This window comes from Dromaius novaehollandiae, chromosome 4, assembly GCF_036370855.1.
Source record: "Dromaius novaehollandiae isolate bDroNov1 chromosome 4, bDroNov1.hap1, whole genome shotgun sequence".
Classification (NCBI taxonomy): Eukaryota; Metazoa; Chordata; class Aves; order Casuariiformes; family Dromaiidae; genus Dromaius; species Dromaius novaehollandiae.
Window position 1 is genome coordinate 35,316,658 of NC_088101.1, and position 25,313 is coordinate 35,341,970.

Below are 25,313 nucleotides of genomic sequence, written 5' to 3' on the forward strand. Positions count from 1 at the left end.
TGAATTTCAAACATGCCCCTGGACTATGGGCTCTACATGTAAAGACTTGGCATTTTGTTTCCCTGCATCCCAGCGCGGCCAGTCCACCTTTATAAGGACTGTGCAAGTACCACGGTTGCCCACATGCACTTTCCTTTCTAGATGTTCACCCGTTTCACTGGCTGTTCAACTGGAAGGTAGTCTGGAAATGGCCAGAGCAGTAAGGCCCAACACGGGGGATATTTGCTTTCCCTCTGCCTCTCTCTGCTTTATTATCTGTGGCTATGAAATATTTATTTGATAAAGCTGCACTGCCTGCTTAACCAATCAAATCTTTCAAAATTATTCATGAGGGATGACAGATGGGGTTACAGCGGGGAAGCAAACTGATAGAGGGGGAAAGGATACTACCACACCAAGATGACATGCAAAATTATTCTTTGCTTATTGAGATTATTATGTGCCTCTCCTAGCACACCGACACGCTCCGTTATCTGCTGTGCCTCTGTTGTCCTCAACAGGACACTAAGGACCACCAAATCAGGGAAACGTTATTGCTAATTTGCCTTTATTCAGCTTATAAAAATGCATCTGCCAAAGCTCAGAGGTCACAGAAGAATACTTATTTACAAGTCACTATCGATTCACCCCTGCACATTACCCAGACAAGATATTTTGCTCCCTTTTCCCGGGGGCTCAGTCTGTGTCACGTGGAGGCTGCACGTGACAGGGTGCGCGGCCCGTGGGGACTGAAGGACCCGCAAAGGTCGGCAGGGACCATGGCGGTGCCATGGCCCCCACCAGCATCCACTGCGATCGATTGCATCTTATTTATCTGCCAGGCTCCTGGAGGAGCCGCTGCCAGACATTTCCCCAGTGGTCATTCATCCGGCAGCTAGACCTTCCCAGCACGTGGTTTTCCTCTCCTGCTCCCCAAGCATTTCCACCTGGGCTCCCAGTTAAACCTCAGTGTGCTGCATAGCAATGCTGGCAAGATACTTGCCACGTTGAACTTGCACATTATTTGCAGAGCAGGACTGTCCCCTTAAACGCGTCGTACAGTTACACCTTTGGGCAACACAACACCAAGGTGACTGAGAGCTTTCAGCCAGGCGTTTCAGACCAACCACCCTGTAGCTTCTCCTCTTGGCAATGTCCCCAGGACGCAGTGACAGCCTTTACCGCACGCACTACCAGGCAAGCACCAGACTGAGACACCCCAAACCCGCGGCCTCTGCCTCCGCCTGCCCCACCACTGGCGCAACTTGGCTTGCCCCCGTGCCCTGCTCCCACATCTGCAAAGTGGGAAAAGCACGGCCCCGAAACAGGGCAACGTTGCATCAGTTCACTGTGATTCACCAGCAAGAAGCAGCACGATCGTGTTAAGTATTGCTGCTTTGTGCTGATAGGGAAATCTGCTTCTGCATTACCTCTTCAGCATCACTTTTTTTAATATAAAGCTCCCACTCATATCTTCTCTCTTTTTTTATTGTAGCTCAAATACACAGTGTCAGGAGCGTATCTTGAGGTATCTGAAATCAAGAAACTTCATTGTTAATCAGCCAATGACTTTGGCTAGGCTGACATTTCGCTGGCTATTTTTAGCGCATGACTCAGCCTCGGTGTGCTACAGAGCCTGCACAGTCCCTGCGGGCTGCTGCCAGAGCCGCATCCGGGGCCGCGCTGAAGCATCAGGCAAGGAGGGAAAGGGAGTCAGAGAGGGCGAGGGCTTCGCTCACACACCTTCGGGGCTTTCTTCACAGAAAAAAGCAAGCGTGGGAAACGGGGCATTATGGCAACACAAGGGGAGAGCAGTAACTGGAAGGGAGCTATTTTATGCCGCTCTTGCAGGAACATTGCTGTAATGCATTGCTGGGCTGGTGGAAATAAGACTGAGTCTTGTAGATGCCAGCTCTGAAATCTGCGGTTGAAAACCAGAAAGAGAAATAAGGGATTTTTTCAGCCCGTTCCACTGATAATTGAAACCCTTGCCTGCCTCTCTGCATGCATGGGAGCCCTTTACACTAGTTCTTGAAACAACTGTATTTTAGTAAGCCTCAGCTCTTGCTGGGTCTCCCTGCAAGCTGCCGTCATGGAGGAGAGACCTACGCACCCGATGAGCAACCCTCTTTAGCAGCGTCCAAGACCGAAGGCATCGTCCATCGTCTTTGTGAACTAGTTTGTTCTCACGCGTGACTTTACTATGTGTCACTTCAGAGAGGACGGAGCAGTGGCATCCCCGGGGGCAGGATTTTACACGTGTTTAATCCCTGCGTGGTCTCCCAGCCCTGCTGGCCAAAGTAGCAGGTAGCTGGAGATGGAGCCATTCCTGCGAGCTGCATTTCTCTTGCAAGGCACGAAGCATCCTGAGCCCCATCCATCAGCTTTAACAAGAGTTGAAAGTAGTCAAAACTTTTCAAGAATCAAATCCCCGGTTCCTGCAGCCCATGAGCTTTATTTTTTAATTATTTTTTCCTTTCCGATGGCAGGCAGAGATGGAGTGTACTTGATCTGAAGTGCAATGGAAACTCGGGCTGCGACGGGAAGGAGGAGTCGCCCGAGCAGTTGCCCGCTGCTCGACACCGATGCCCTCGAGCCAATACCCGACCTGAAAGCATGCAGGCAGCAAGGCATCTCCCTACCCAACGCTGAACTGGGGCACGAGGGGGGCAGCGAGGCTGGAAACGCACCCACCAGCCCCTGGAGAGCCTCTTGGAGGAGTCCTGCCTCTTGCAGAAGAAGCATAGCTGTCGCGCAAGAGGAGGCCGCCTGTGTTTCGTATCCTACAAAACTATCCTTTCTCTTGGTGCTTCTTGTGGCGGACGTGCCTTTGCAGAGGGCCGACTCGATCTGCCCGAGTGGAATAATGCTCACGGAAAAGCTGAACTTTCGACTCCCTATCTGCTGCCCCCAGCTCTCACGTTCGCTCGGCCCAATCTGATTCAGATTTTGCTGCAACACTTATTTGGGGTTTGAAATTAAGAAAAACGCTTTCAGGGACAGCTCTGTACCACATCATAATTAAAATTAATCATTTACTTAGTGCCATGGTGCTACCGATTACCCCCTGTCTGCAAAAGGGCGTCACCTGCACGAGTACAGCCGGCTGCACAGCTGCTGGAGCCACCACAGCCATCCTGCCCTGCGGGACGGCAGAGGCGCTGCCAACAGCCGGGCTGGTGGAAACCATCCCTCCCACCGCCTCTGCTCACGCCTCCCCGACTGGCGCGGCTGCACACTGCATTTTCCCTGCCGTTTCAGGCAATCTGAATTTTTAGTGTCTGCCCCCTAGTTCCTTTGCCATACCAGTCCCTTGGTTTGCTCCTCCTGGCAGAAGCAATTTTTCCTTTATTTCTTCAGTCTTCTAAGCACTGTTTCCTGGAGGTCTTTCAATTTTATTGCCTACACGAGACCCCTTTGAGTGCTCCTGACCCCGGCGCTGGGCTGAAAGGCTGGTGGGAGCTGGCTGCGCCCCATGGCAGGGGCGGCCTGCCCCCAAAGTCAACGGCGTTACATCGATTTATACCGGCGGCGGGGCTGGCACTCAGGCTTCCTGAGCAGACATTACAAGCTACTCTAGAGCGAGACATAAAAGATTGATAACGCGTGTAACCATGCACTGTGGTAATACATGTGGATGAGAGAAAATATTTCTTCAGGACCCCTTCACCCAGCAAGTAAGCAGTAAAAAGCTTTATGCGTAAGCACCTTCTGTTTTGATTTGTTTTCATCCTATGATTATTTTAAAATTCTAGTTAGCACAACAGCAAATGTTAATCGTGGTGCAATAATCTTAAGTAGCAGCGAATTCTGCCGATCAATAGGATGCTGCATTATAGTATTTCCTTTCATTGCTTTTAGGTTTCATATCTTTCATGCCTTTGTATTTTGTGTAGGAGTAAATAATCATGACTACATGATTGTTTTCTCCAAGGGTATTTTACACCCCTCTCGAGCTTTCTGTACAAACCAGATGAGTACAAGCAATGAATGATGAACCAACGCTGAGGACAGCCGTCACCATGTGGGACCGTGGCTACTGGGCCTGAGCTTCAGCTGATATAAATGGAAAAAGTAGATTTTCCTTGCAGCCAAAGAAGAAAGCGTCACTGTCACAAAACAGAAGCTTCAAGCTCACTCATGTGCACCCCAAACACAGCAAACTACCTGTGATGAGCAGAAAACAGGCCCAAGCTGAAAGTACCTCCTTATAGACGACCAGAAAATGAGCTCTGAAAACTTGCATTAAGAAGATTGGCATACTCAGCAGTGCAACTTTTCTTCTAAGTGGCTTTATGACTGCAATGTCTCTTATTATTTTTTAATTTGCTGCTAGCTCCTGGATACGATACACCAGAGATATACCTTGCAGAGAGGACTCCCGCCCTCAGACTTGGGGCACCGCCAAAAACGGTGTCACAGGATCGCTCCCTGCAAGCTGAGAGAGACTGCGCAGGGGATCAGGAGGCCTGCACAGCGACTTGCACACCTCTGCGGCCCCTTTTCCCCCACCAGTCAGGTTACATTTAACAGCATCACTCTGCCACGTGCACACGCCGCTGTGTTTGTGCTAGGGTCCTGTGCAGCTTGGCGATACCCTTGTCCGTGCTTGCTACTACTCTAGTGTTGGTGGCAAATACGGGCTGGATGACTCTCACCTGACATTTTACAATTACACCTTGTTCTCTCCTTATTTCCTCTGAGTCTTGTTTCCTCCTCATTTCTTCCGCTTGGCAAATTGGAACATATATAAAAAAAAAAAAAAAAAAAAGGCAGTGCATGAATCAGATTTTCAAAATATCCTGCTCCGTTGTAGTTATTTTTGAAAGGAATTTAACACGCAATTTGTTTGCAGCTGTTTCCATGTGATAATCTGTTGCCACATGACAAGATCAAAGTCAAATCAAGGTGAAGAGGTACAACAGTGGGGGATTTCAACACAGGGTGGAATGAAAAGCAGGAAAGGAAGGAAAAATGCTGCTGAGCATCAAGACTCCTGCAGAAGCAAGTGATGTAGGAAATGCAAGCATGTACAGAGGCACAAAAGGCCCAAATTAATCTCGCTGAAAGGGGTGGGAGTCAGGAATAAAGCCATCAAAGCCTACGGGGTTATAACAGCGAGTGGCTGCTCCCCGTGAAGTTGGGGTCTGACCAGGAGGCTCCTGCCTCCCTGTTTGGTGTCAGAGCCAAAGGACCACAGTCCTTGAACATGCAATGATGTTAGTGAGACAGGAGAAGCGAGGATGAACATATTTACAGTAAAGCACTTAAAGCAAAAGAAAAGCACTCGACCCCACCTGGCTGCCAGCAACCATGACATAATCAGAGAAGGCAAGAGAAACCTCTGTTTCTACCCGAATTAGAGAATAAGCAAAATGGAGCATGTTTCCTAACACTGTCAAGGGTTAACGGCATTCAGGAAGGTTTCTGGCATTACAGTTAAGGGCAAACAAAAGCAAGCTGACACTGCACTGCTGGAAAGGCTAAATTATATTTACATTCCACGCACAGTTTATATTTAATGTGTCACTTGCGTGAAGTCAGACTTCAGATCTTGGAGATACTGAAATGCATTTTTAAATGGCTTCATTTAACATCTCAGGCGCGGGAGAAGCACAATTCAGTAGCACTGATTCGCTCCTTTGCTGGAGAGATTCAATAATTTTATGCAGCTGTGAGATCATCTCCCTCAAGATTAGCTTCAACACAAAAGAGAAAAACTCTTACGGTCAGAGTGAAACTACTTCCACATTTATGAAGCCTGGCTGCTGACAAAACACACATACAGTGCTCAGGCAATAACTATCAAAACACAAGGCAATTTATTGTTTCCATATCTTCTACGTGAGGATGTGCTCATTCGGTTCACTCAGCAGAAGGTAACACCAACACAAATCACCGATTTCCCCAAACTCCTGCAAACTCAGCCCATGAGTTGCCCCTTGGTCCCCGGCTGTGGGAGCAGCGCTCGCTTTCCACAGCGGCTCCCCAGCCTAGCAAGGGGCTGGCAGCGAGGGAGTCCCCCAGCTCCAAATTTTGGGGGTGGGAATCAATTTTTAATAAACAGTGCTATGCATCCAGGCAAAGCGAAGGCTCCTGGGTAGCAACACGCCAGACGTACTCAAGAAGCATTTCAGCTCGAGAGCTGTGCAGAGCACTCCCACAAGTGGCAAGGGAAAAAAGGACCCTTTTCCTACCAAGCGCCTCACAGCCCACAAGGCAATCAGTGTCCCTTCTCCCTAGGATCTCCTTCTCTGCTCTTCTGGGACGATTATTTAAAAGATACCACTGTCCTCAAAATAACACTGCAAGTAACTCACATCTGTGCAACTCTCCTCGTTTGGTTTCTGGTGCTTTCTGACTCTCAGATCCAAGTCACACTGAAAACAAAATCATCTTCCACTCTCCCGTAGCTCCTCCTGCGCTGTGCAGATGGGACAGCCTCCACTGCTCCCGGGCAATACCGCTGGGAAAAGAGGGACATCGCCACACAGCTCTCCACAAGTGAACGCATACCGGGGGTGAGGAAGAGCCTCACACGCTGAAGCTGTACTGCCGCCTTGTGCTTCACCTCGAGGGCCTGAAACTCGGCCGGGACAGGTGAGGATGTTGGCTGAAGGTCACGGACAGCACTGAAGGAGAAATGCATTTCAGCTGAGCTGAAAGGTGCCTGCATACAGACTGTGTTTTCTCACATTTGCGCTGCAAAAGCATGGGACATCCAGCACCCTGGAGTGAGCATCACTTTTCAGTTTGGGTCCCCCCCCGCAGCAAAGCCCTGCTCAGGTCTGAGCAACTCCCCACACAGGGAAATGCCTGCTCATGGCATATGTGTCCATTCCTCTGTGGACCAATTCTTGGACAACCACAGCAATGCCAAAATAACCCACTTCTAAATGGACAGAAGTGTCTGTGCAAGCAGAAGTTCAGCTGATTTCCTTTAAGATCGCTCTGCAATCAGTAAATTAGCTAAAATGAGGCATCTCCTTCACCGGCAGCTGGAGCTGCAGTGGCTGGAGCCCTCATCCTCCGCCCTGCTCTCGCCTGGGTCCTGCAGCCTCCCACCTGCTGCCGTGACCATCAGCAAACCGCCTTGCTGTGCTTTGCTCCATTTCTCCTGACTACGAAATGGGGATACACACATTTATGCTCCTACGCTCTCCCTCATGAAACCTGCTGGCTCCAATGTCAGACAGATGTGACAGTAAGCACGAAACCACGTACTCTCACAGCTCTCCTCGCAAGGGCAGCCTGGGTGACGGCGCACCTCCCCGGGGATGCCCTGTGCTGCCCCTGGCCTGCTCAGGGGCTGAGGGGCTGTGGCAGGGCCCCCCGGCCCCCCCGGCCCCGCACAAACCATCCGTGGGGCGAGGGAGTCTCCTGCCGGGGAGCTGCCCGCCCGGGGAGCCGAGTCCTCCGCTGCTGCGGCGCTGGGCAAATCGCTTAGTGAGCTTTCCACCTCACGCGGGCCGGAGCCGAAAACAGCAGAGTGCGACACTGCGGTGCCGCCTCAGTTCCTGGCTCCTTCACTCCGTGGCTGGAAAATGGAAAATATTCCCAGGAAACAGAAAGTGCTCGGCTCCCATGGGGGGAGCAGCTGCTGTTTAAGCACCGTGTGGGGCCGGAAGGGAGCGCGGCGAGGCGCCCAGCCCACCCCGTGCACCCAGGCTGGGCCGTGCTGTGTGGCCAGCCACCCTCCCCGACCAGGCGAGGTTGTGTTTCAGGCATTTTCTGCTCTTTTTTTCAGTGCTTTCTCCTCAGTCACCTGGCTACAAACTTACCTGCTCCCCTTCCCTCTGACCCTCGCTCCATTGCCTCAGAAGCTGAGGGTTTATGGAAAACACCAAATATCGCAGTATCACGTACTAGACATGAGACGGGACCCCGATCACAACACTATTATCTGGAATATTATCCAATTTTTTTCATTGCTGTTCATGTTGGGCAATGGTTGCTTCACAATCACTCCCTTTCCGTTCTTGGAGCTGAACTTGTTACTGATAAGCCAGGTCGGCTCTGCAGCTGGGACACGTCCACGCTGCAGGGATGTGCTCCAGTTCTGCAAAACCAGGAGCGGCGTGGAGGGGGCGATTGCCCGCCGTGCTTTTGCTCCTTTGCAGGGATCTGCTCTTCTCCAGGGCTGAGCCAGACACGGGCTCAATGGCGGCTGGGCCGAGCCGGCGCAGCAGCCCCCGCGAAAGGCCAGCAGCGTGGCTTGGTCTGAGCTGTGGGCTCTGACGGACGAGCCCTGGGGCCTCAGCCAAGACACTGAAGGTGTTACTGCTCCCAGAAGTCTGCTCCCGCCCTCCGCCAGGAGCTGCCATGCTGCGTAGCCGGGGCTGGAGGAGGGACATCTGCCTGGGCTTCGGCCACCGACCGAGCCCCCTGTCACCCTGTGCAAGCCCGTCCTGGCTGCCTCCAGGAGGAGGACAGAGAGTAACTCTGGGTGCTGAGCAGCAGGTATCCGTCCTGTTTGGCCCTGGGAGAGGAGCTGGGTGGTGGCCAGCGGCAGAGCGTGGCCCAGGCCCGTGAAGGTGGCGATGCTTTGCCTGCTTCAGCTGACTCGGCCAGGGCTTGCTGTCAGCTTGTTTGCACGACTGAGGAGCAGTAATGTATAGCACAATTACACCCACATTTTTTGTGCACCGCTTTCCTAAAGCTTACCTATGACAAATACGAACGCACCAACCCACCACATTTCTCTTTGGATCATCGGGCCTCTTATCCCCGTTCACACACCCTCAGACCCCATCTCACAAATTTACAGAACGGCCTTTTCAGACCACTTTTTCCAGGATGACCCAAGACTTGGCACAAACGAATGCGGCTCCCATTCGGGCACCCTGCAAACATGCAGCACAGAGCTGGCTGGCTTTCCTAGCACGCGTCAGGTACCATGGGACAGAAGGGTCATGTAGCATAGTGCAAATCGGGGTAATTCCCTTTGAATCCCAGGTTCCTTCCATTGACTTTGATGGGCCTGAGAGACCCCTCCTTGAATCACAGAGTCGAGTAAAATTTGGCTTATTCCTCTTAGAGGAAAAAATTAGACCGTGGAACGGCATAGTTTTATTTCCGTATTTTGACCAGAAATGAAGCCCATATACAGTAGAGAAAAAGCGTGATGTAACCCAAGGCTTAAGTATGTACTTACATCCTGGAATTAATTGCTTTACGCCCTTGTTATTTATAGACCTGATGCCATTCCTGGCAGCTCCAAAGCGTTTTCCTTCTCTGAAGATATCCGCGCGCTCTGCTGCCCGTAAGATCTACAGTATCAGTGGCAGCTGTGTTGTGCGTGCAGCTCACATAGCAACTGAGCACAGCTGTCTGCCAAGAAGAATAGGCCCTGCTTTCTCCCAGGGCCACTTATTAAACGAAGGCAAAGAACAAAGGAGGGGGACAGGGAGGGATCGGCGTGAGCAAGGGCGAGCCAGACTCCCTGGATAGCAATACCGAGCCTCTCTCTGCGCAGGCAGGTCTGAGCTGATCCGTGCAGTGAGGGCTCCCGGCCTCAGCGGTGTCAGCAGGGACGGGCGACACCGGGGCGGCGCTGCTGGCCGGCCAGCGCAGGTCAGGGTCGGAGCCATAACTCCCAGCGCTGCCGATAAAGCCATGTTAAATTGGATGCGGTCTCCTGCTCTGGATCGACTTCCATCGTGGGAAGAGCAACAGCAAACTGCAGCCGAGCGGTGCTGCCCTCCTGCCTGCCAAGGGGCGCCTGCCGTCGCCTCCCGCTGTTTTCCTCCCTGCCCTGCAGCGGACGGGGGCTCGGGGCAGCGAGCAGCATCTCGTGACCGCGCGGACAAACCTCCGGTGCAAGCGGAAGGTGTTTGAGCCGGGGCTCTGCCTCAGGGAGACCCGGGGAGTCACCGCTTGGCACCCGGGCGCGGGCAGGGGGAATGGGGTGCTCTGGGCCAGGGGCACGGCTCTAGGCTAGCCCACGGCTACTGCTCGCCTTGGCCCCGCGGGAAACGAGCCTGGCCTCAGCCCGCCTAACTCGCCACCGTGCCTGGAAGTGAGGAGCACCTCTTCTGGGTGACCTCAGCTGGGAGGCCGAAAACACGGGCCAGGCTGGGGGACGCTGGGCCCTCCCCGCGCGGGCAGCAGCTCAAGGCCTCTCTCAGGGCTTCCCGTCTTCCTTTTTTCACCTCTACTGGATTTTTTGTTTAAGTCTTTTAAATTTCTCTCAGACAAGATATTCTTATTGTGCCCCATGCCTCTTGTAAGAAGCAAACCTCCGACGGCATCGTGCTCACCAGCGGCTCTCCCGCAGCCGCCGCAGACCCCGGGACGCGGAGCACCAGCAGGGCTGCGCAGGAGAGGGGGCGGCCGCCAGGTGACCCTCAGAAAGGCGCTGTGCTTTTTCCCACGGCATGGCAAGGCTGCCGTCTTTTAAAGGTCTTTTAACGGGTTGCCTGGTGTCTTTGGGTGGGCCTGCACAGGCACCCCCTCTAGGAAGCAGCACCCCAAGGTGAAGCTCACCGACAGTAAGTGTGGTTTTAACACTGCAGCAGATCTGCAGTCTGGATTAACGTCCCTGCTCTCCAAGATCAAGTGTCCTGCTGCCAGGAGCAAAATGATTTCAAACTTCCCTGCAATGGAGGCTTTTACCTCATGCACAGCGGCTGAGCCCCACGGGGCGGCTCGGGTCCCCCCAGGCTGCTCCAGCTTTCCATGAGCACCAAACTCAGCTGCAGACGAGTTCAGCAAGAAACAACCAGCAACTCTCATGCACCAGGAAATGCCAGTTTTACAGTCTGTTAGGAAATAGGTATGACACAGTAATCAGATTCATTTTATTAAAAAACTTGCAATAAAATTCCTTGGAATTCACAATCTTAACTTTGATAGTTGCAATATTTTACTAGTACATAATAACACAGTCTCACATATTTACATTATAATCCTCTATTTAACAAAAATAGCCGTGTTGTACTACTGAATGCTTCCAAATATTAGCCTTAACATTTCAGTACTTTCCCCAGCTGAGTCACTGTCCATGCTGTTTAGCATTTACAGTATATAACAAAGCAAGAAGAAGAAGAAAAAAAAAAGTGTGTGCCTCATGATTTCAGGCAAATCCCTTTAAGATGGTAGTTCTCTGACTCCCACATTTTTCAAGAGAGATAAAGTGCATTGGAGGGGAAGATGTATACATTATAAAATATCAGCAAAGACTTGAAGTATACTTGCAATACTGTACAGAAAATAATGCTAGAAAAGAAGCTCGCTTCACAAACTGCCACTGCACTGTTGTGGCAGAAGATTCACAGGTAGCAGAAAAAAAAGAAAGATACTAAAAAAACAGAACTGTTTATGCAAATGCCACTGTGTGATTTTGCCATGGTCTTTAGCTAGGTGTTTCACAAATCAAGGTGTAGCTGGCTGAGCAAAGGAAATCTTTTTAATGTGGCGATGAAGGGTAGTTTCCACAGTCAAAATAAGGAAACACGCTCAGTCTGCAGGACCCGGTTTCAGCGCCAGCGAAAACTTCCACCAAAAAACCGCTCTGAGCCTGGTGGATCTGCAGTGAAACAGGAGAGTGTGCGTGGGGGCAACAAGCCTGTCCCCCCTTTTAGCTTTCGAGGACTATGAGCCCTGCACCTTGGCAGCCCCTGTGGTGGCTGACGAGGAGCAAGGGCAGGGGGACAGGGGAGGCCAAAGGCTAAGGTAAAAATGAAACCGGCTCCTGGTGTCCAAAGCAGGTAATTTCACTGTTACACAGCATCGTCTCCTAACTGGAAATTATTTCAGTAAGCTATGCACTGATACAGAAAATAAAATGCATAGGGTAGTTATTTCGCTTGTTTTTTTTTCTTCCCTTTTTAAAATTGGCATTTGCTGGTATGGCTCTGCAGTGTGTGAGAAGAGACATTGCTGGGACAAACTTTGGAGCCATCCCTGGAAACCAGAGTGCTTCTGCTCGATTCATGAACTGCATACAGACCGGATGCCACAATTTTTTTGGTTTGCTTATAAACTACTTCAAACAAAAATAATTCTCTTCTGGAAATGGATGGAATGCATCTTTCTGACAAGTACAAAATCATGTAAAATGTTTACTAAATACAAGGAACATCTTGCTATAAAAATAACAGACCCCCCCCCACCCACTGTCCCCCCTTTACATTTCTAATTACAAAATGGTACAGGCTTTTCAGGTTCCTAACATGAAACAAGAAGTAAGGATGGCAGTATGTACACGTACAAAACATTTAGATAGCTGACATCTGTAATAACTGCATACATTCAGAGCAACAAAGCATCTTTATATCTTTTTTAACACTACACAGGACTAAAGAATGAGGAAATAAAAAAAGGGAAAACTATTTTTTACTTTTTTATTTTCTTTTTTCTTTTTTTGGCATTCACTCCAGTAAGAAATAGCTTCCACCAATTCACAATTAAAGTAGTTTGGAGAGGCGAGATTAATTTCAGATGGAATATTCATCTGCTGGCTTTTCACTCAAAATGCACAACATATTCATCCTTCCTTTTTCACTTCTCTCTTTGAAATATAGCTCATGCTCAGGACTTTTCCTTATTTTTTCAATAAATGCCAAAAAAGAGAAAGTGATTTACCGTTTCCTGGCAGACTGGAAGCTGGGCAGCAGAGGGCACTCGTCTCCCTCCCTCTGCAGTCCCAGCCTGCAGCTGCCATCTGGTACACAAACAAATCCCAGACTAAAAAGTCCATCTGGTGTTCTTGCCACTGCAGGAGTATCAATCAGTTCAGGTAACAGCTTGTTAAAATAAAGGAAGGACTTGTGTTGCAGCAGTTGTCCCTATGTAAAAAGTTCACTAAAACAGCAGTTCCACCCTGATTTTGCCCTGTCCCCTAAAGTATTTCATTATATTGTTTTTCATCACTGCTTTAACAAGGGCAACTCTTTTCTGTCAGACTAGTTGCCCAATATATGCTCAAACATTTTGCCACTACCGAACAAGCGAGTTAACGCACAGTGCTGCTTTATGAAGTAGCGATACATCTTGAGCTGTTAGGCAGCGGTCCCAGTTAGCACTGGTTAGGGAGCAGTGAGGTTCCCCTCAATCTGCCTGAGACCTGGGCTTATCTAAAGCTAAGCCCTTAAGCTGAACTGCATTGCAAGCCAAAGATGTCCATGGGCCTAATGTTAGTTTATGTTGCGGCCCTTTTGCACTACCGGGATGATGTAAAGGACCTACCTGCAAATCCAGCCCTGCCTGCACTGTCAGCGTACTCCTCCCGCTGGGGCTACACAAAGCTGGCATGAAGCTACCGGGAGAAACTGGCTCCTTCCCTCCCTGCTGCGCCGGAGCGGTCCGGCTTGTCACTCGAGATGCCAGCAGCACCAGGCGCGGGCGAGGGTGGCACGGCCTGAGCTGCAGCCGAGTTCCTTCCCCGCACCAAAGGCTCCCACGCGAGCGAGCCTTCGGCAGAGGGGCCGGGAGGGAGCAGGCTGCGTTTCTCCCATTTTGGCCCTGCAAAAGGGATGCGTCACAACAGCAAATCAAGCCTTCCCTCTTCTGCTTAGACAGTCAGCTTGTCCTGGCCCATATTCCTAGCAGACTGGTAACTTTGGCACCTACAAAACCAAAAAGTGGTAAAAAAAATCTCCATTATTGCTAATGAAATAGAAATCAGAAAATTGCTATGGGTTTTCTTGGTTTGCACAGCCTGTAAGGTCTTATTCTCAGCTTATTCCAAACTACATGCGTAGTCATGAGCTTTTCTGTGGACAGCGACCAGGAAGGAACAAGCCACCTACAAACAAAACCAGAGAGAGCCCCAGCTGCACAAGCTGCAAGGCATTTTCCTTTGTTATGCATAACCTCTATTGTCATTTCAGTACAGACTAATTGTCACAACAAGGACTTGCAGTCTTGAGACGTATAACGGCTTGTGCCCTGATCACTGCCTTTTAATCATAAACTTCCCTTCAAGGACTGTAGCATACATTCAAAGGAGGAAAATTGTAAGGCAGAACACTGGAAAATCTATACAATAACTGCACTCTAAGCTGAACGAGGATGGCAAATGAAACACATTTTCTCAAAAATCTATAGCAGCGTACTGCTAATTAAAAATACACAGATGTGCTAAGTTGTCTGCAGGTACCTTCCAGGGCAATCCATCTATATGCAAACATCTTCTGAGCTACACAAATTTTAAAGTGGACAAGGATTACTTTTTATTTAGCAAGAGGGAAAAGAAAGTGGATTTATGGGTTTGAACAATAACTTTGGCTCACAAAATGCATATTCTTTAAGAAAGATTAAATTCAGAGCTGGATCTCTCTCTGGTAGTTGGGTTCATTTTGTTAATAAAACAATTACATATCACAAACTAGTCATGCAACGAGAGACAAAGTACTGATCTTCTTGCAACTACTTCCTGCAGACCTGATCCAGAGTCATTAAACTAAAGCAGCGAGATTCTAGAGACCTCTTTTCATATGTGATTTCAAGCATTTTTCTCAAATTGCTTCTACAGAGCCTTTTTCTTTAATGTCACAATCTCTCACATATAAAAACAGTCTAAAAATGATGGTTGCTTCTGTTTTCACATACAGTTTCCATAGTCGTATCAACGTACCTACATATGCATATATGGAAATTTAATTCTATAGAAAGCTTAAAGGACAAATTGATGTGCCATGATTGTCCAGATCATGTCTGTGATGCTTTAAAACAATCTGTAAAAAACTCCCCAGCATGTGCCAGACCTGTATCCCCACCAGAATGGGTGAGCGGAGAGGAACGGATGCAGAGCCAGCACCTTGCACATGGGCATGCTGCATATCCGCACGCACCCAGCAGGTTGTCTGTGAGTGCAAAGTTAAGCTCCTGTAACTGTTTGTGTGTCCCGCCTATTGAATAGACCTTTGGGAAAGCAGCTTAATGAAATCCATGAAAACCAAAGGAAATCGGAGCACAGGCTCTGTCTGTCCAAGTTTCATCCTGTAACTCGGCCAGAGAGCAGACGAGCTTCACTAAACCAAGCGTTTCTCCCACATACTACATGCATACTTCCTAATGCAAAATAAGAGGAAAGACCCTCAGATGAAAGGAACAGGATGAGCTTGGAGAGAAACAAGATCAGCTTAGTGACAGGAATGCTTTTCTTAAAGCGCTGCGCGGCCTCCAGCCAGGGGCAGGGCCAGGAGGTGCCACCGGTGGCGGAGAAGCAACCCGCGCAGAGCACGGGCAGTCACAGCGCGAGCCTGCAGGATTATTCACGTGAGCGCTTCTTCGTCAGAGGGCACCACAGCATTTTGGTTTTGCCTGGCTGTGGGCTGCTTCCTCTTCTGAATAGGTGGTGCTGCACCTCGGCTCTCTGAAGCCCACTTAGCCACGGAGGAGATTTAATACCGGACCCTAGCTTTAGCAGGCAGCTGTAGTGAGGAATCACAGAGTGCTCAAGAAGGGCCTAATCTTGCCCAAACCTGCAAACGAGGAGGTTTAATTTTACCGCTGTGAGGAGTCGCAGCAGAGAGACTCGCATAGGCAAAATTATGCATGGGCACGCAGACCTGCAGAATTAAGGCTTTCATGTGTGTTACAAACATACCTCTGGAGTCTTAATATTTATGAAGCACCTCAAATTCCCAAGGCATTTCACAGGTCTTATATACAAAAAAACATCGTCAACCAGGTCCTGCTTTAGGAAAACATTTCCATTTGACACAGGGGCTTAAATACACTCCTATAAGACCTGCTGAAAACAACTGATTTCAGTAAAAGCCCAAAATCAGATGTAAGTGCTTTTCTGAACAAGAACAGATTTAAACATTTACTTAAGTGCTTTCTTAAGTCCAGGCTTCAGTGATGCATAGCCTGGCCTTGCACTGGTTACCATTTAACGACGCTGAGACCTACAGAACAGCTGAGGAAAGAAATGGAAGAATATCTGTCCCAAGTGACGCTGCAGGTAGAATTTGGAAAACAAGAGCTGAAGGGACCCTGAGCCAGGTTTGCTAGGGCGACTCTTGACAAGACCACGGTATGCTGATACATAAAAGCAGCCCCCACAGCCGAGCACTCTGCTTCTGTCAGTGGCCAACAGTGGATGCCTTGGGAGCAGATCTAGTAATGGACGCTTAAGAAAAGAGCATGTACAGCACAGTCCTCCTCTGCAGTCCTTCCCCAGCTCCTACCAACATGGGCAGGGTCTCAGTTACATATCTGGTGTGATGCACCTTTGAGCACAGCTCCCTTTAATGCTATTACTGGGCAAATGACCCAATTCAGAACCAGCTGGGAGCTTCACCTCCTGCTTCAGCTTGCATTTTTACAGCTTCTTGTACAAGCATGGACTTTGCTTGCTTTGCTGTGCTGTGGTGACTCCATTACAGCACAGATAATTGGTCAATCTGTCTACTGAGATTAATTTAATTAAGTTTGTGAAATAAAATGAAGATTTTGCAATAGTTCCTCTGGAACTGAAATGGTATTTCCTAGGGCCAGGAGTTTTGTTTGTTGCTCATCTGCCATGGACGGATGTTAAAGGATTGCTGATAACTCAGCCATCCTGTTCCTGATGTTCCTGTGACATGTAACACCCAGGCCCCAGCAAAACTGGCAGACAGCAGAGAAGTTAGTTCTCTGTTGTACCAGGGTGCATACTTTCCACAAGGAAACCTAGCTGCGTATAATCAGTTTCTCTCTTTGCCCTGCGTTATCATTTGAGGTGAATTTCATTCCCATGTGAAAGGCGTATGCACCACTTAAATCCCATTTCAGTATTACTTCCAGGGCTTAAGTGGAGCTTATGTGGTACCTTGTGCAAACTCTCTGCATAGGGGTGAATTTCACCATCAGTTCCCCTGACACTATGGGCCTTTCACATAGTAACAGGGAATAGAGAGGACATTAAAGAGTATGAAAAATACGATTATAAAACCACAAATATTGGCAAGAGTGACCAAGGGCAGGCACACAGTCTGGAATTATCTCTAACTTCCTTTTTAAACCAAGCAGATCTCTAACTGCCTGCATCTCTTTAATTAAGAAAAAATGTCCTTTTGAAAGGTTTATAAAAATGTAGTGGCACATTTCTGTATCATGGTTTTGAAGTATTATTAGCTTGCATTCCTTTGCCTCAAACTTACCCTCCAGTTTACGGACTAGGAACATTAAAAAATTGAGCTATAAAATTAACTCAGTTCTAACTGGACCACGAAGCACGGAGTATTTTTTTCCTTCTTTCTGTAATTAAAAAACAAGCCACCAAAAATTTTAGAGATAGTAGTAAACACATTTGTTCCTGAATAAGATCTGACAGGCAAATTTTGGCTGGAAGCTAGTTTCCACAGATAATGTGGAGATTAAATGGAGCACGAGCCCTAATATTTGCATTTTGAGATGCTGCTGTGACACAATTAAGTGAAAATATTTGACCTCTCCATGAAATTTTGAGGCAAGCTGAATTGTTGATTCTCCTGACCTACTCAGGAGGCCGTAATGTGATTTAAACCATCTGACTGTCAACAGAAACCATTTACTCTTGTGTAACAGTAAGCTAAAAGTCCTTCTTCACAGTTAAATGTTTTGACTGAAAAACAAAATTGTACACTAAACAAGTGACAAAATAAGCTCTTCTCTGGAAAGCATCATTCAGGATGGACTAAATAATAATTACAGGTCATTATTATTTAGATGTTTTGTTTTATGTTACTTCTGTTTGTTTCCTATTTCCTCTCCCAAATTTTTTGCTATACATAGTTCTATGTAAACTGCAAGTATTCTGCTATGCTTGTTAACAGGGACTCTGGAGGCAAGGAACCACTTGGATTCTTGTGTTTGATAACAAACAGGCAAAACTGCGGTTAAAAAATTAGAAATGAAACATATCAAGAAAAAAAATAAAACAAGTAAACATTTCATCCAGCTGCCTCTTGCTTCATTAGCAATTTTTGACACTGACATTAGTATCTCCAGACCCTTTCTCAGAATATTTTCGTCATCCACATACTGTGCAGCTGTTAACAAGCACCCTCTGGAAACCTCTCAGACAGTCCTTTGGCCTATTGGTCAGATTTTGGTCTGTAAAATTAAGAAAATGCACAATGTTATAGTAGATCTTCTTTTCCAGCTATTGAATTGTGACTTGAAGGAAGGCCATTCATGTACCGACAACTGCTAATAGCCTAAAATACAGCAAAGGATTACAAGGACAAGGTGAAGCTTAATGCTCTTCTTTCTCTACCCCATACGGCACCAACCTTGTTTTGAATAGAGCTCTAAGTAAAAGCCAACATAATGCAGTTTTAAATAAAAACTCAGTAATCTCTGTTAATTCAGAGCTCTCTTACAAATAAAAGCTTTCAAAATACGTGATTTCCAAGGCCCCATTTAACAAAAGCAGGATTCACATTAATACAGGGTGCTGAAGCACTATCCTTCCGAAGCCATGTATACGTCAAACAGAAATGTCAAGGCAATAATAAATCCTGGAGTCGGACCATGAAGTGACCAGTGAACAGGAACTGAAATTTTTGGATTGAACTCTTGAAAAAGCTGGGGTCAGTCAACAAAAATATAGTGTCCATCCATAATAAACTATAAACAAACAAACAAACATACATAGGTTAAAAAAAAATTGAACAAGTGTAGAAAACACTCAAGCTGTCATTTCAGTTGCGTATTTATGACAGTTGCGTATTTATGAGCCACTGAAGAGCTGCATGACTGCTCTCAAGCACATGGGTAAACGGGAAGCTTTCCTCTTCCATGTGAACCAAATGAACATGTGCAGGTGATGAAACTGCAACCAGGCAGACACAACTGTTGCTATTGCTTTTCGTGACCGTCTCAGAATGGAGTGTGCTGGAGTGACAGTGCTCTGGAGGTGTGTGCATGACTGGTCCAAATCCTAGAAAGCTGACTCGGTCCCTCCCTGTGACCCTCCCCTGTAGTTTAGTGTCGGATTTCTGTGTGTTTTTCAAGACTTCACCTCTTCGCAGTCTTGATCAGTGGAAAGCTCCACATCAGACAGTCCAACCTCCATTGCCATAATCAATGAAATATCTGAATCACTGCTGACTGCTGGCTCCTGTTCATCTGTGAGGGTAGAAAAGATAGGAAAAGGGCATTATGTTTATGTCTTTCTGTCAATGTATTACTGTTTTTTAACTCCGCAGATGGGACCCAAAGGCAGATTCAGGTTTCTCCAGCGCTGAGATTGTGTTTAGATTCTGAGCTGTGCTCTTCTTCAATATCTGTCTAAACCATTACAAAAACATCACAAAGTTTGCCCCATCAGTAGTGAGAAACAAGCTAAGAAGCCAGGATGAGCAACGCTTTCATCTCCTCCTCATCCTCCCAGGGCTCTCATTCCAGGCCCTCCACCTCCCTGACTTTCCTCCCACCCCGAGCACTTCCCGCACGGTCCCCTTCCGCTTCCTCTCCACACAGCCGCTCTGCTCTCCCTTCCCTCATCTGTCCCACAGCCCCAAGGGAAGATGCCTGGCACCCTATTGTCTCCCCCAAAGGGAGGAGGCAGGTTAAGCACCAAGTCTTGCGCATATGGTGCAGCGGGTTAGACATCAGAAAAACATTTCTGACAGGAGAATAATGTTCTCCAAAACCTTACTGGGTGACAGAATCTATTATGGGAGGCTTTAAAGAGCAGGTTAGGCAAATTTCTGGAAGGAATAACATGGGTGTCATTAGTTCTGCCTCAAGACTTGGGACTAGACTACTTGCCTTCTCAGGTCCACTTCAGACCTGCTTTGTATTCACCCTTTACTTTGATTTTCAGATACCTTGTAGGTTCCTGACCCACGACCAAGGAATCTACCTTAATCCAATGTGATCATGAATACATTAAGAGTCAGATTATTAATGTTCACCTGACTGCAAATCCCAGCAAAACTACAAGTGCAAGAGGAATAACTTATTTTTGGTTTGATCTTAAAGCCCTTACTATGCACATATTTAGCAGCAGGCAAAGCCAACAGATTGTAAAGGCCTAAAACCTAATTTTATTCCAAAAACAATCCAGAGAAACAAAGTGCCCTGGCTCGCTGGGGAGATTTTCAAAGGTGCAACAGTCACACAGGTGGCCAAGTCCCAGAGACAGTCTAGAACTCGAGACAAAAAGTTGGTGGCTCATATGTCCAAGTGGTTTAATTATAATGATGACATTTATGTTGTAACAATACAATGTATTTAAATCTGTGGCAGTATTTCCTTTACGTATTTTGTTTTCCAGGCAATAGAAGCAGAGCTTGACTGATGCTGAAAAGTCTGAAAGTTGAATACCTAAGAAATAATAAAGAAGAAACATTTCTGAAAAGCCAGGAAAATAATAACTCCTCACGGTTTAATTATTCACTTAAAGCTACATGAGCACAATTAGTCCCCTCTCAAGAGCTACATGGTTTTTAAATTGGTTTTACAGAAAGAGTATGTTTTTACTTGTACTGTGATTAGACCTCACGTTCTGGAGAGAAAGCTTCAGTGGGCTCTGTGTTATTCATACTGAAAGAGCCAATGCATCCCTTTACGATCCTACCCGATTTTCACCCCAGATTATTTTTGTACTTTCTTGATTGCAAGATAAATAATTAATACTGACAACCTCTTTATATCTGTGTAATATTTTTTCCTATCAATATCACAAGTAGTCAAAAGTTTCAAGGCATTGCTTCTGACCAGAAATGTTTCTCCTAGAGGTGGAGGAAGTACTTACCAACTGAATGAAATACAACGCAGACTTTGGTGGGCTGCAGCTACATTGAACTGTTAGGTGAATTGTTAGATCCAAGAGTGCTAAAGCGAACACATACATCACTGAGGCCCAAAGCATCATCTTTAGGGTTATCTGCTCCCTGAGACAGAAAGACGTGGTTCCACACTACTGGATTAATAATCAGCCCCATATAACTAATAACATTTTTAGAAACAATGACAATGGTTATTTAAATGGTGACCTAAGAGCAAGTTTACATTTGCATTATAGAATTCCCAGGGCTTAGCCATGTTAAATAGCCACTTGGAGCATTCTTAAGAGAAAGTTGATTTTAATTTGAATTGTGCAGGAAAGAGCAACTGGCTGAATTGTGTGAGTTAGCCAGAATTACATTGAACAGGCAGGCTGAGCTGCCAATACCAAATGTCATAGTGTCAAAGGAGAAGTGTTACAGTGCTGAAATGTTACTTCAAGAATTATCGTTTCTTTCAGGGCTGCACAGCAGAAAAAGATCTCAACTGAGTTCAAAATGGACAGATAGAATAGATCTCCAGCTCACCTACCAACTTTCTAACCCTTTAACATACAGAAGCACCTGAAATCTTTTCAAATCAGCGAACACCACTTTTACATTAAGAGCTCTATATAATTACAGGAATTCTTGGATCTTAGTCTTCTCAAACTGCAAGTTTTGTAGCTTGTCTTCTTTGGGACTGAAGTGCAGTGAACAATGGACAAAGGATCCTTAAAATGCCCCCCCTCTCCCCGGCATCGCTTCTCTAATGCTGCAAAAGTGCTTAGCAACATGAATACTCCATTTTCCTTGCTTGCTAACCGTGCAGCAGTTTAAAATCCTGAAGTTTCAGCCTGCTATTTCAGCAGACTGAGGAGAAAAACTCAGCTACCACCACAGCTTCCGCAGGGTCAGCACTGGCATTCCTCTGCAAGATGCAGACAACACAAGGAAATTAATGCATCCCTCAGCATTTGGTGCTTGCTCTGGTAAACACAAGTCCTACTACCGCTCGCAACATACATAGGATGAAAGCCAGGAGGCTGCAGAAGTTACACCAGACATGGATCTATTTTGGTAACTGGGTGCAGATCGGGCTGTAAGGTCTACTACCTGCCTCACTCTGGCTCCCCCCCAGGACACAGCCTTTCTAGACTTTTTTTTTTTTTTTTTTTTTTTGGCCAGTTGTACAATAACCTGACTCAGCACAGTTAATGAAATTTGTAAAAGGTAAGCAAACCTCAGCTAAACTGCAAGTGCCAGAAGCTTAGCCCACATGTTGCATCCCTGGTTTTCAGATCCTATTTTTGATTACACGGTTTATAAAAATCACAGAACTTCTATAGAACAGGCCTGATTCACTATTAAGAACTTTTATGACATTTTTTCAAGTTTTGTGCAATTTGGTGTTTCTCTTAAAGTCCTGAAGTCAGGTGAAGATCTCAACTTTCAGTGAAGATCTCAGCTTTCACAGAAAAAAAAACTTAAGAAGCAAAAATAAAATAAAGATAATTTTTCTTAAAACCCCCTATTTTCTAGAAAAGCTTTATTATGGAATAAAGGACTTGTGATTTTGGATGTCTGAGACTGACAATCTTGTCTGACAACATGCATTACAATACTTCCACTGCAAATTAAGTGTTTTATGCCACAGGCGTGGTGATTAATGAAGCAAAATGCACTTCCCAAGCTGCCCTTCAGCCTGGGTGCTAGTGCCTACAGCCGGCAACTGCAGACCTCATTGCCACAGTCCTCTCAGGTCAGTGGGAGAAACACCATACGCCACAGCATGCTGCCTACTTCCAGACAGACCTTTTCCAACCACTTTTATTCTCTGACACACATTTGCTTGAGAAAGGTGCAAAAATCCAAAGCCTTTCTCTAGCTAATGTTACCCTAAACTTAACTGCACTAATGCAAGGAGAATATCACCAGGTGGACATGGAACTGCCCTACATAATAGTGGTATAGTCCTCACCTGTTGCAGTGTTCATTAAGCAATGTTTATACTGAGTATAACTGCAATCAAACAAGAATTAAAATAGTTAATTACTTTGGTGCTTTAAAAAGAGTAAGACTGCACACTAGTACTGGTTATCTACTGCTACTGATAGCCCTACTACTTTGAATATGTGTATAGCTGTCTTACACCAATAAATACGCCAAAATAAAAAGTCAGATATACAGCTTTCTAAGAAACTGATACTGTTCGCAAGGGTCTGGGAGGGACTTAAACATCCAGCAGCAAGGGAAAAGAGCATTTACAATAACATTTGTCTCCCATGTGTAGGTGAACATATAGACATGGACACAAATCTGGCTACAGTTGCAGGGACCCAATCAAGGACGAGGAACGAGCTCATACAACTGCAGTGGGTTTTGCACTCCCTGAGGCCTCGCTCCCGTCACCGGCGGAGCCCTTTCAAGGGGGCTGCGTCGGACACGGTACTGAGACGCCCTGGACACGGGCTGCGCAGGAGAGCTCCCCTCGTGCTGCTCTGGCTTGCCCTGGGGGCGGAGGCAGCCCCAGCTCCCCCAGCTCCAGGGGCTGCAAAAGCTGCAGAAGCTGCTGACTGAGCTGACAGAGCCACAGTGCATCTGCACCCAGGAGACCAATACAAAAATAAGAATACTGTAAATGTTCATACAGCAAAAGCTTCTCAGCATTAAATGGAAATAAGGTTTGCCTAGGATGGCAGCTTTTTTTCTGGACCTTCAGATACCTCTCTGCTACTACACCTATCTGTAAGCAGAGAAGTATTGATTATTACATGTCAAATGAAAGCTGTCACCAAGTGTGTAATTCATCTACTGAAAGTGCAACAAAAGCTAGCAATCTCCTGCTCTTGTGGATTAAAAACACTGGCCAGAGCAATAAACTATGCAGCTGGGAGTCAGCCTCCATTCCCTCTTTTATTATCAGTGGTCTGTGAGCTAATGCAGCACACTCAGGAATCGAGTCCTGCACGGCACACTATTAACTGTTGCATAGAGCTGTGCAAGCGCTAAGGATTTTCGTCATTTTATGATGGTCCTATGAATCGGGTAGTAAGAAAAAGCTGAGTGTGTAGCATAAGAAACAGGTCTTGTTTTGTCCTCTGATAATTTAATTCTTCAGTTCTTGACGGTAGATACCTGACTTTGAGGATAAATGTATAATTATTGACTTCTTCATCTAATGAAATGCTTAAAAATTATCACCTATTATATCATCCAAGTCAGATCCTTAGCTGGAAGACACTTTACAGCAGACAACGGGACTCTATCTAAAACCTGATTTTGTCACTAAATACACAACAAAAATTGGGCTTCGTTTCACTGTTCATTTCACATTTTTCCTATTGAAAAATTTATCCAATTTTAGAACTCTATTTCTGATGCCAGAACTAAGCCAAAACATGAAATCTTGAGTGACAAGCATACACTCAGATCTAGACAAATACCTGAAAATATGTGCTCGCATGAACCTCATTCCAGTTTGGGACTCAATTCTCTTTTAACAGCATTGTCCCCAGCTAGATGTGTCTAGAAGCATTTTGCACTAGAAGGAACCAGAAATTTGGCCAACTCCTAGAGCTCTGAGGATTTCAGGAGAAAATGTACCCAGGGTCATTACAAGCACTGATATGGGACCTTTACCAAATCAGATTCTGGTCCGTATAAAGCCACAGCGACCTGCCAAGGCAAGCAGCGTTATTCAGATTTTGTTTCTAGTATAACAACAGCTAGGACACTATTCATTGAGTTTGATTTATGACAGGGAGGGAGGAGATATGTCTAGAGCCCTCTGTTTTCACTTGTACACTCAGGCAAACCGTGCGCTGAAAATATAATTTGATTATGTCCAGTGAAGCAGAGGTATGTTCCGGGGCTCTGACGGAAGCCTCTTTCCATCGAAAAGGAAATCACTGACACAGAAACAAAGTCCCTTTCTTGGAGCAACTCACCTTATTTCTGCTATGCAGTGCTGGCTCAGAGGTAGGTCACACAGGGAACTGGTGCACAGACAATACTGACATGCAGAAATTATAGCCAAGATCCCATGTCCAATTCCCAGGAGGAAACTCTACCCAAGCATGTACTTCACTGTTACAGAGTTTATTGCTCCCTCCCAGTGCAACCCTGCCACAGCATCACTTTGCTGCTTATGTCTAAGAAAAAGAGCACAGTCCTATGAAGTTAGTACATCAAACAGCAACTCTTTCCATAACACTACCTATCAAATTTCTTTTATCTCTAACACCTTCTACTTTAAAAATGCTGCAGATGATTAAAATTATTCTCAAATTAATCCTCTAATACTTCATATTGACTCCTTGTATAAAGTCCCAAAATCTTTCTATATCATCTTGATAACCCTAACACTTTAGAACAGGCCATACCTGCATTAACAAAACAACTAAAATAAAATGCATTGAGAAAATGCCTATAAAATCTGTAACGCAAAAGAAGCACTGGAAATACATTTGAGGAGAAAGTGTTATAAAAAACTGTTACTAACATGGTCCTTTTGTACACAGAGGCTAACAAAATGGATGAAGTCTGCCTGGCGGCAACTGAGAACAAAGTACTGGGAAATATTTTATTGTTCTTCTCTAGCATCAGAGACTGACCTCTTTTAGCAGTAGGGGGAAAAAGTACTTG

The 25,313-nt window shown here is 46.4% G+C and overlaps 1 protein-coding gene across 1 annotated transcript in view; it reads right to left on the minus strand.

Annotated features, from left to right (window-relative positions):
• Positions 1 to 10,742: 10,742 nt before the first annotated feature.
• RNF150 (ring finger protein 150) overlaps positions 10,743 to 25,313 on the minus strand; it is a 129,981-nt gene continuing 115,410 nt past the window's right edge. The window contains exon 7 of the mRNA XM_026106141.2: positions 10,743 to 19,023. Coding sequence (XP_025961926.1) covers positions 18,905 to 19,023 — 119 coding nt within the window. The 3' untranslated portion in view covers positions 10,743 to 18,904. The remainder of the gene's footprint in view (positions 19,024 to 25,313) is intronic.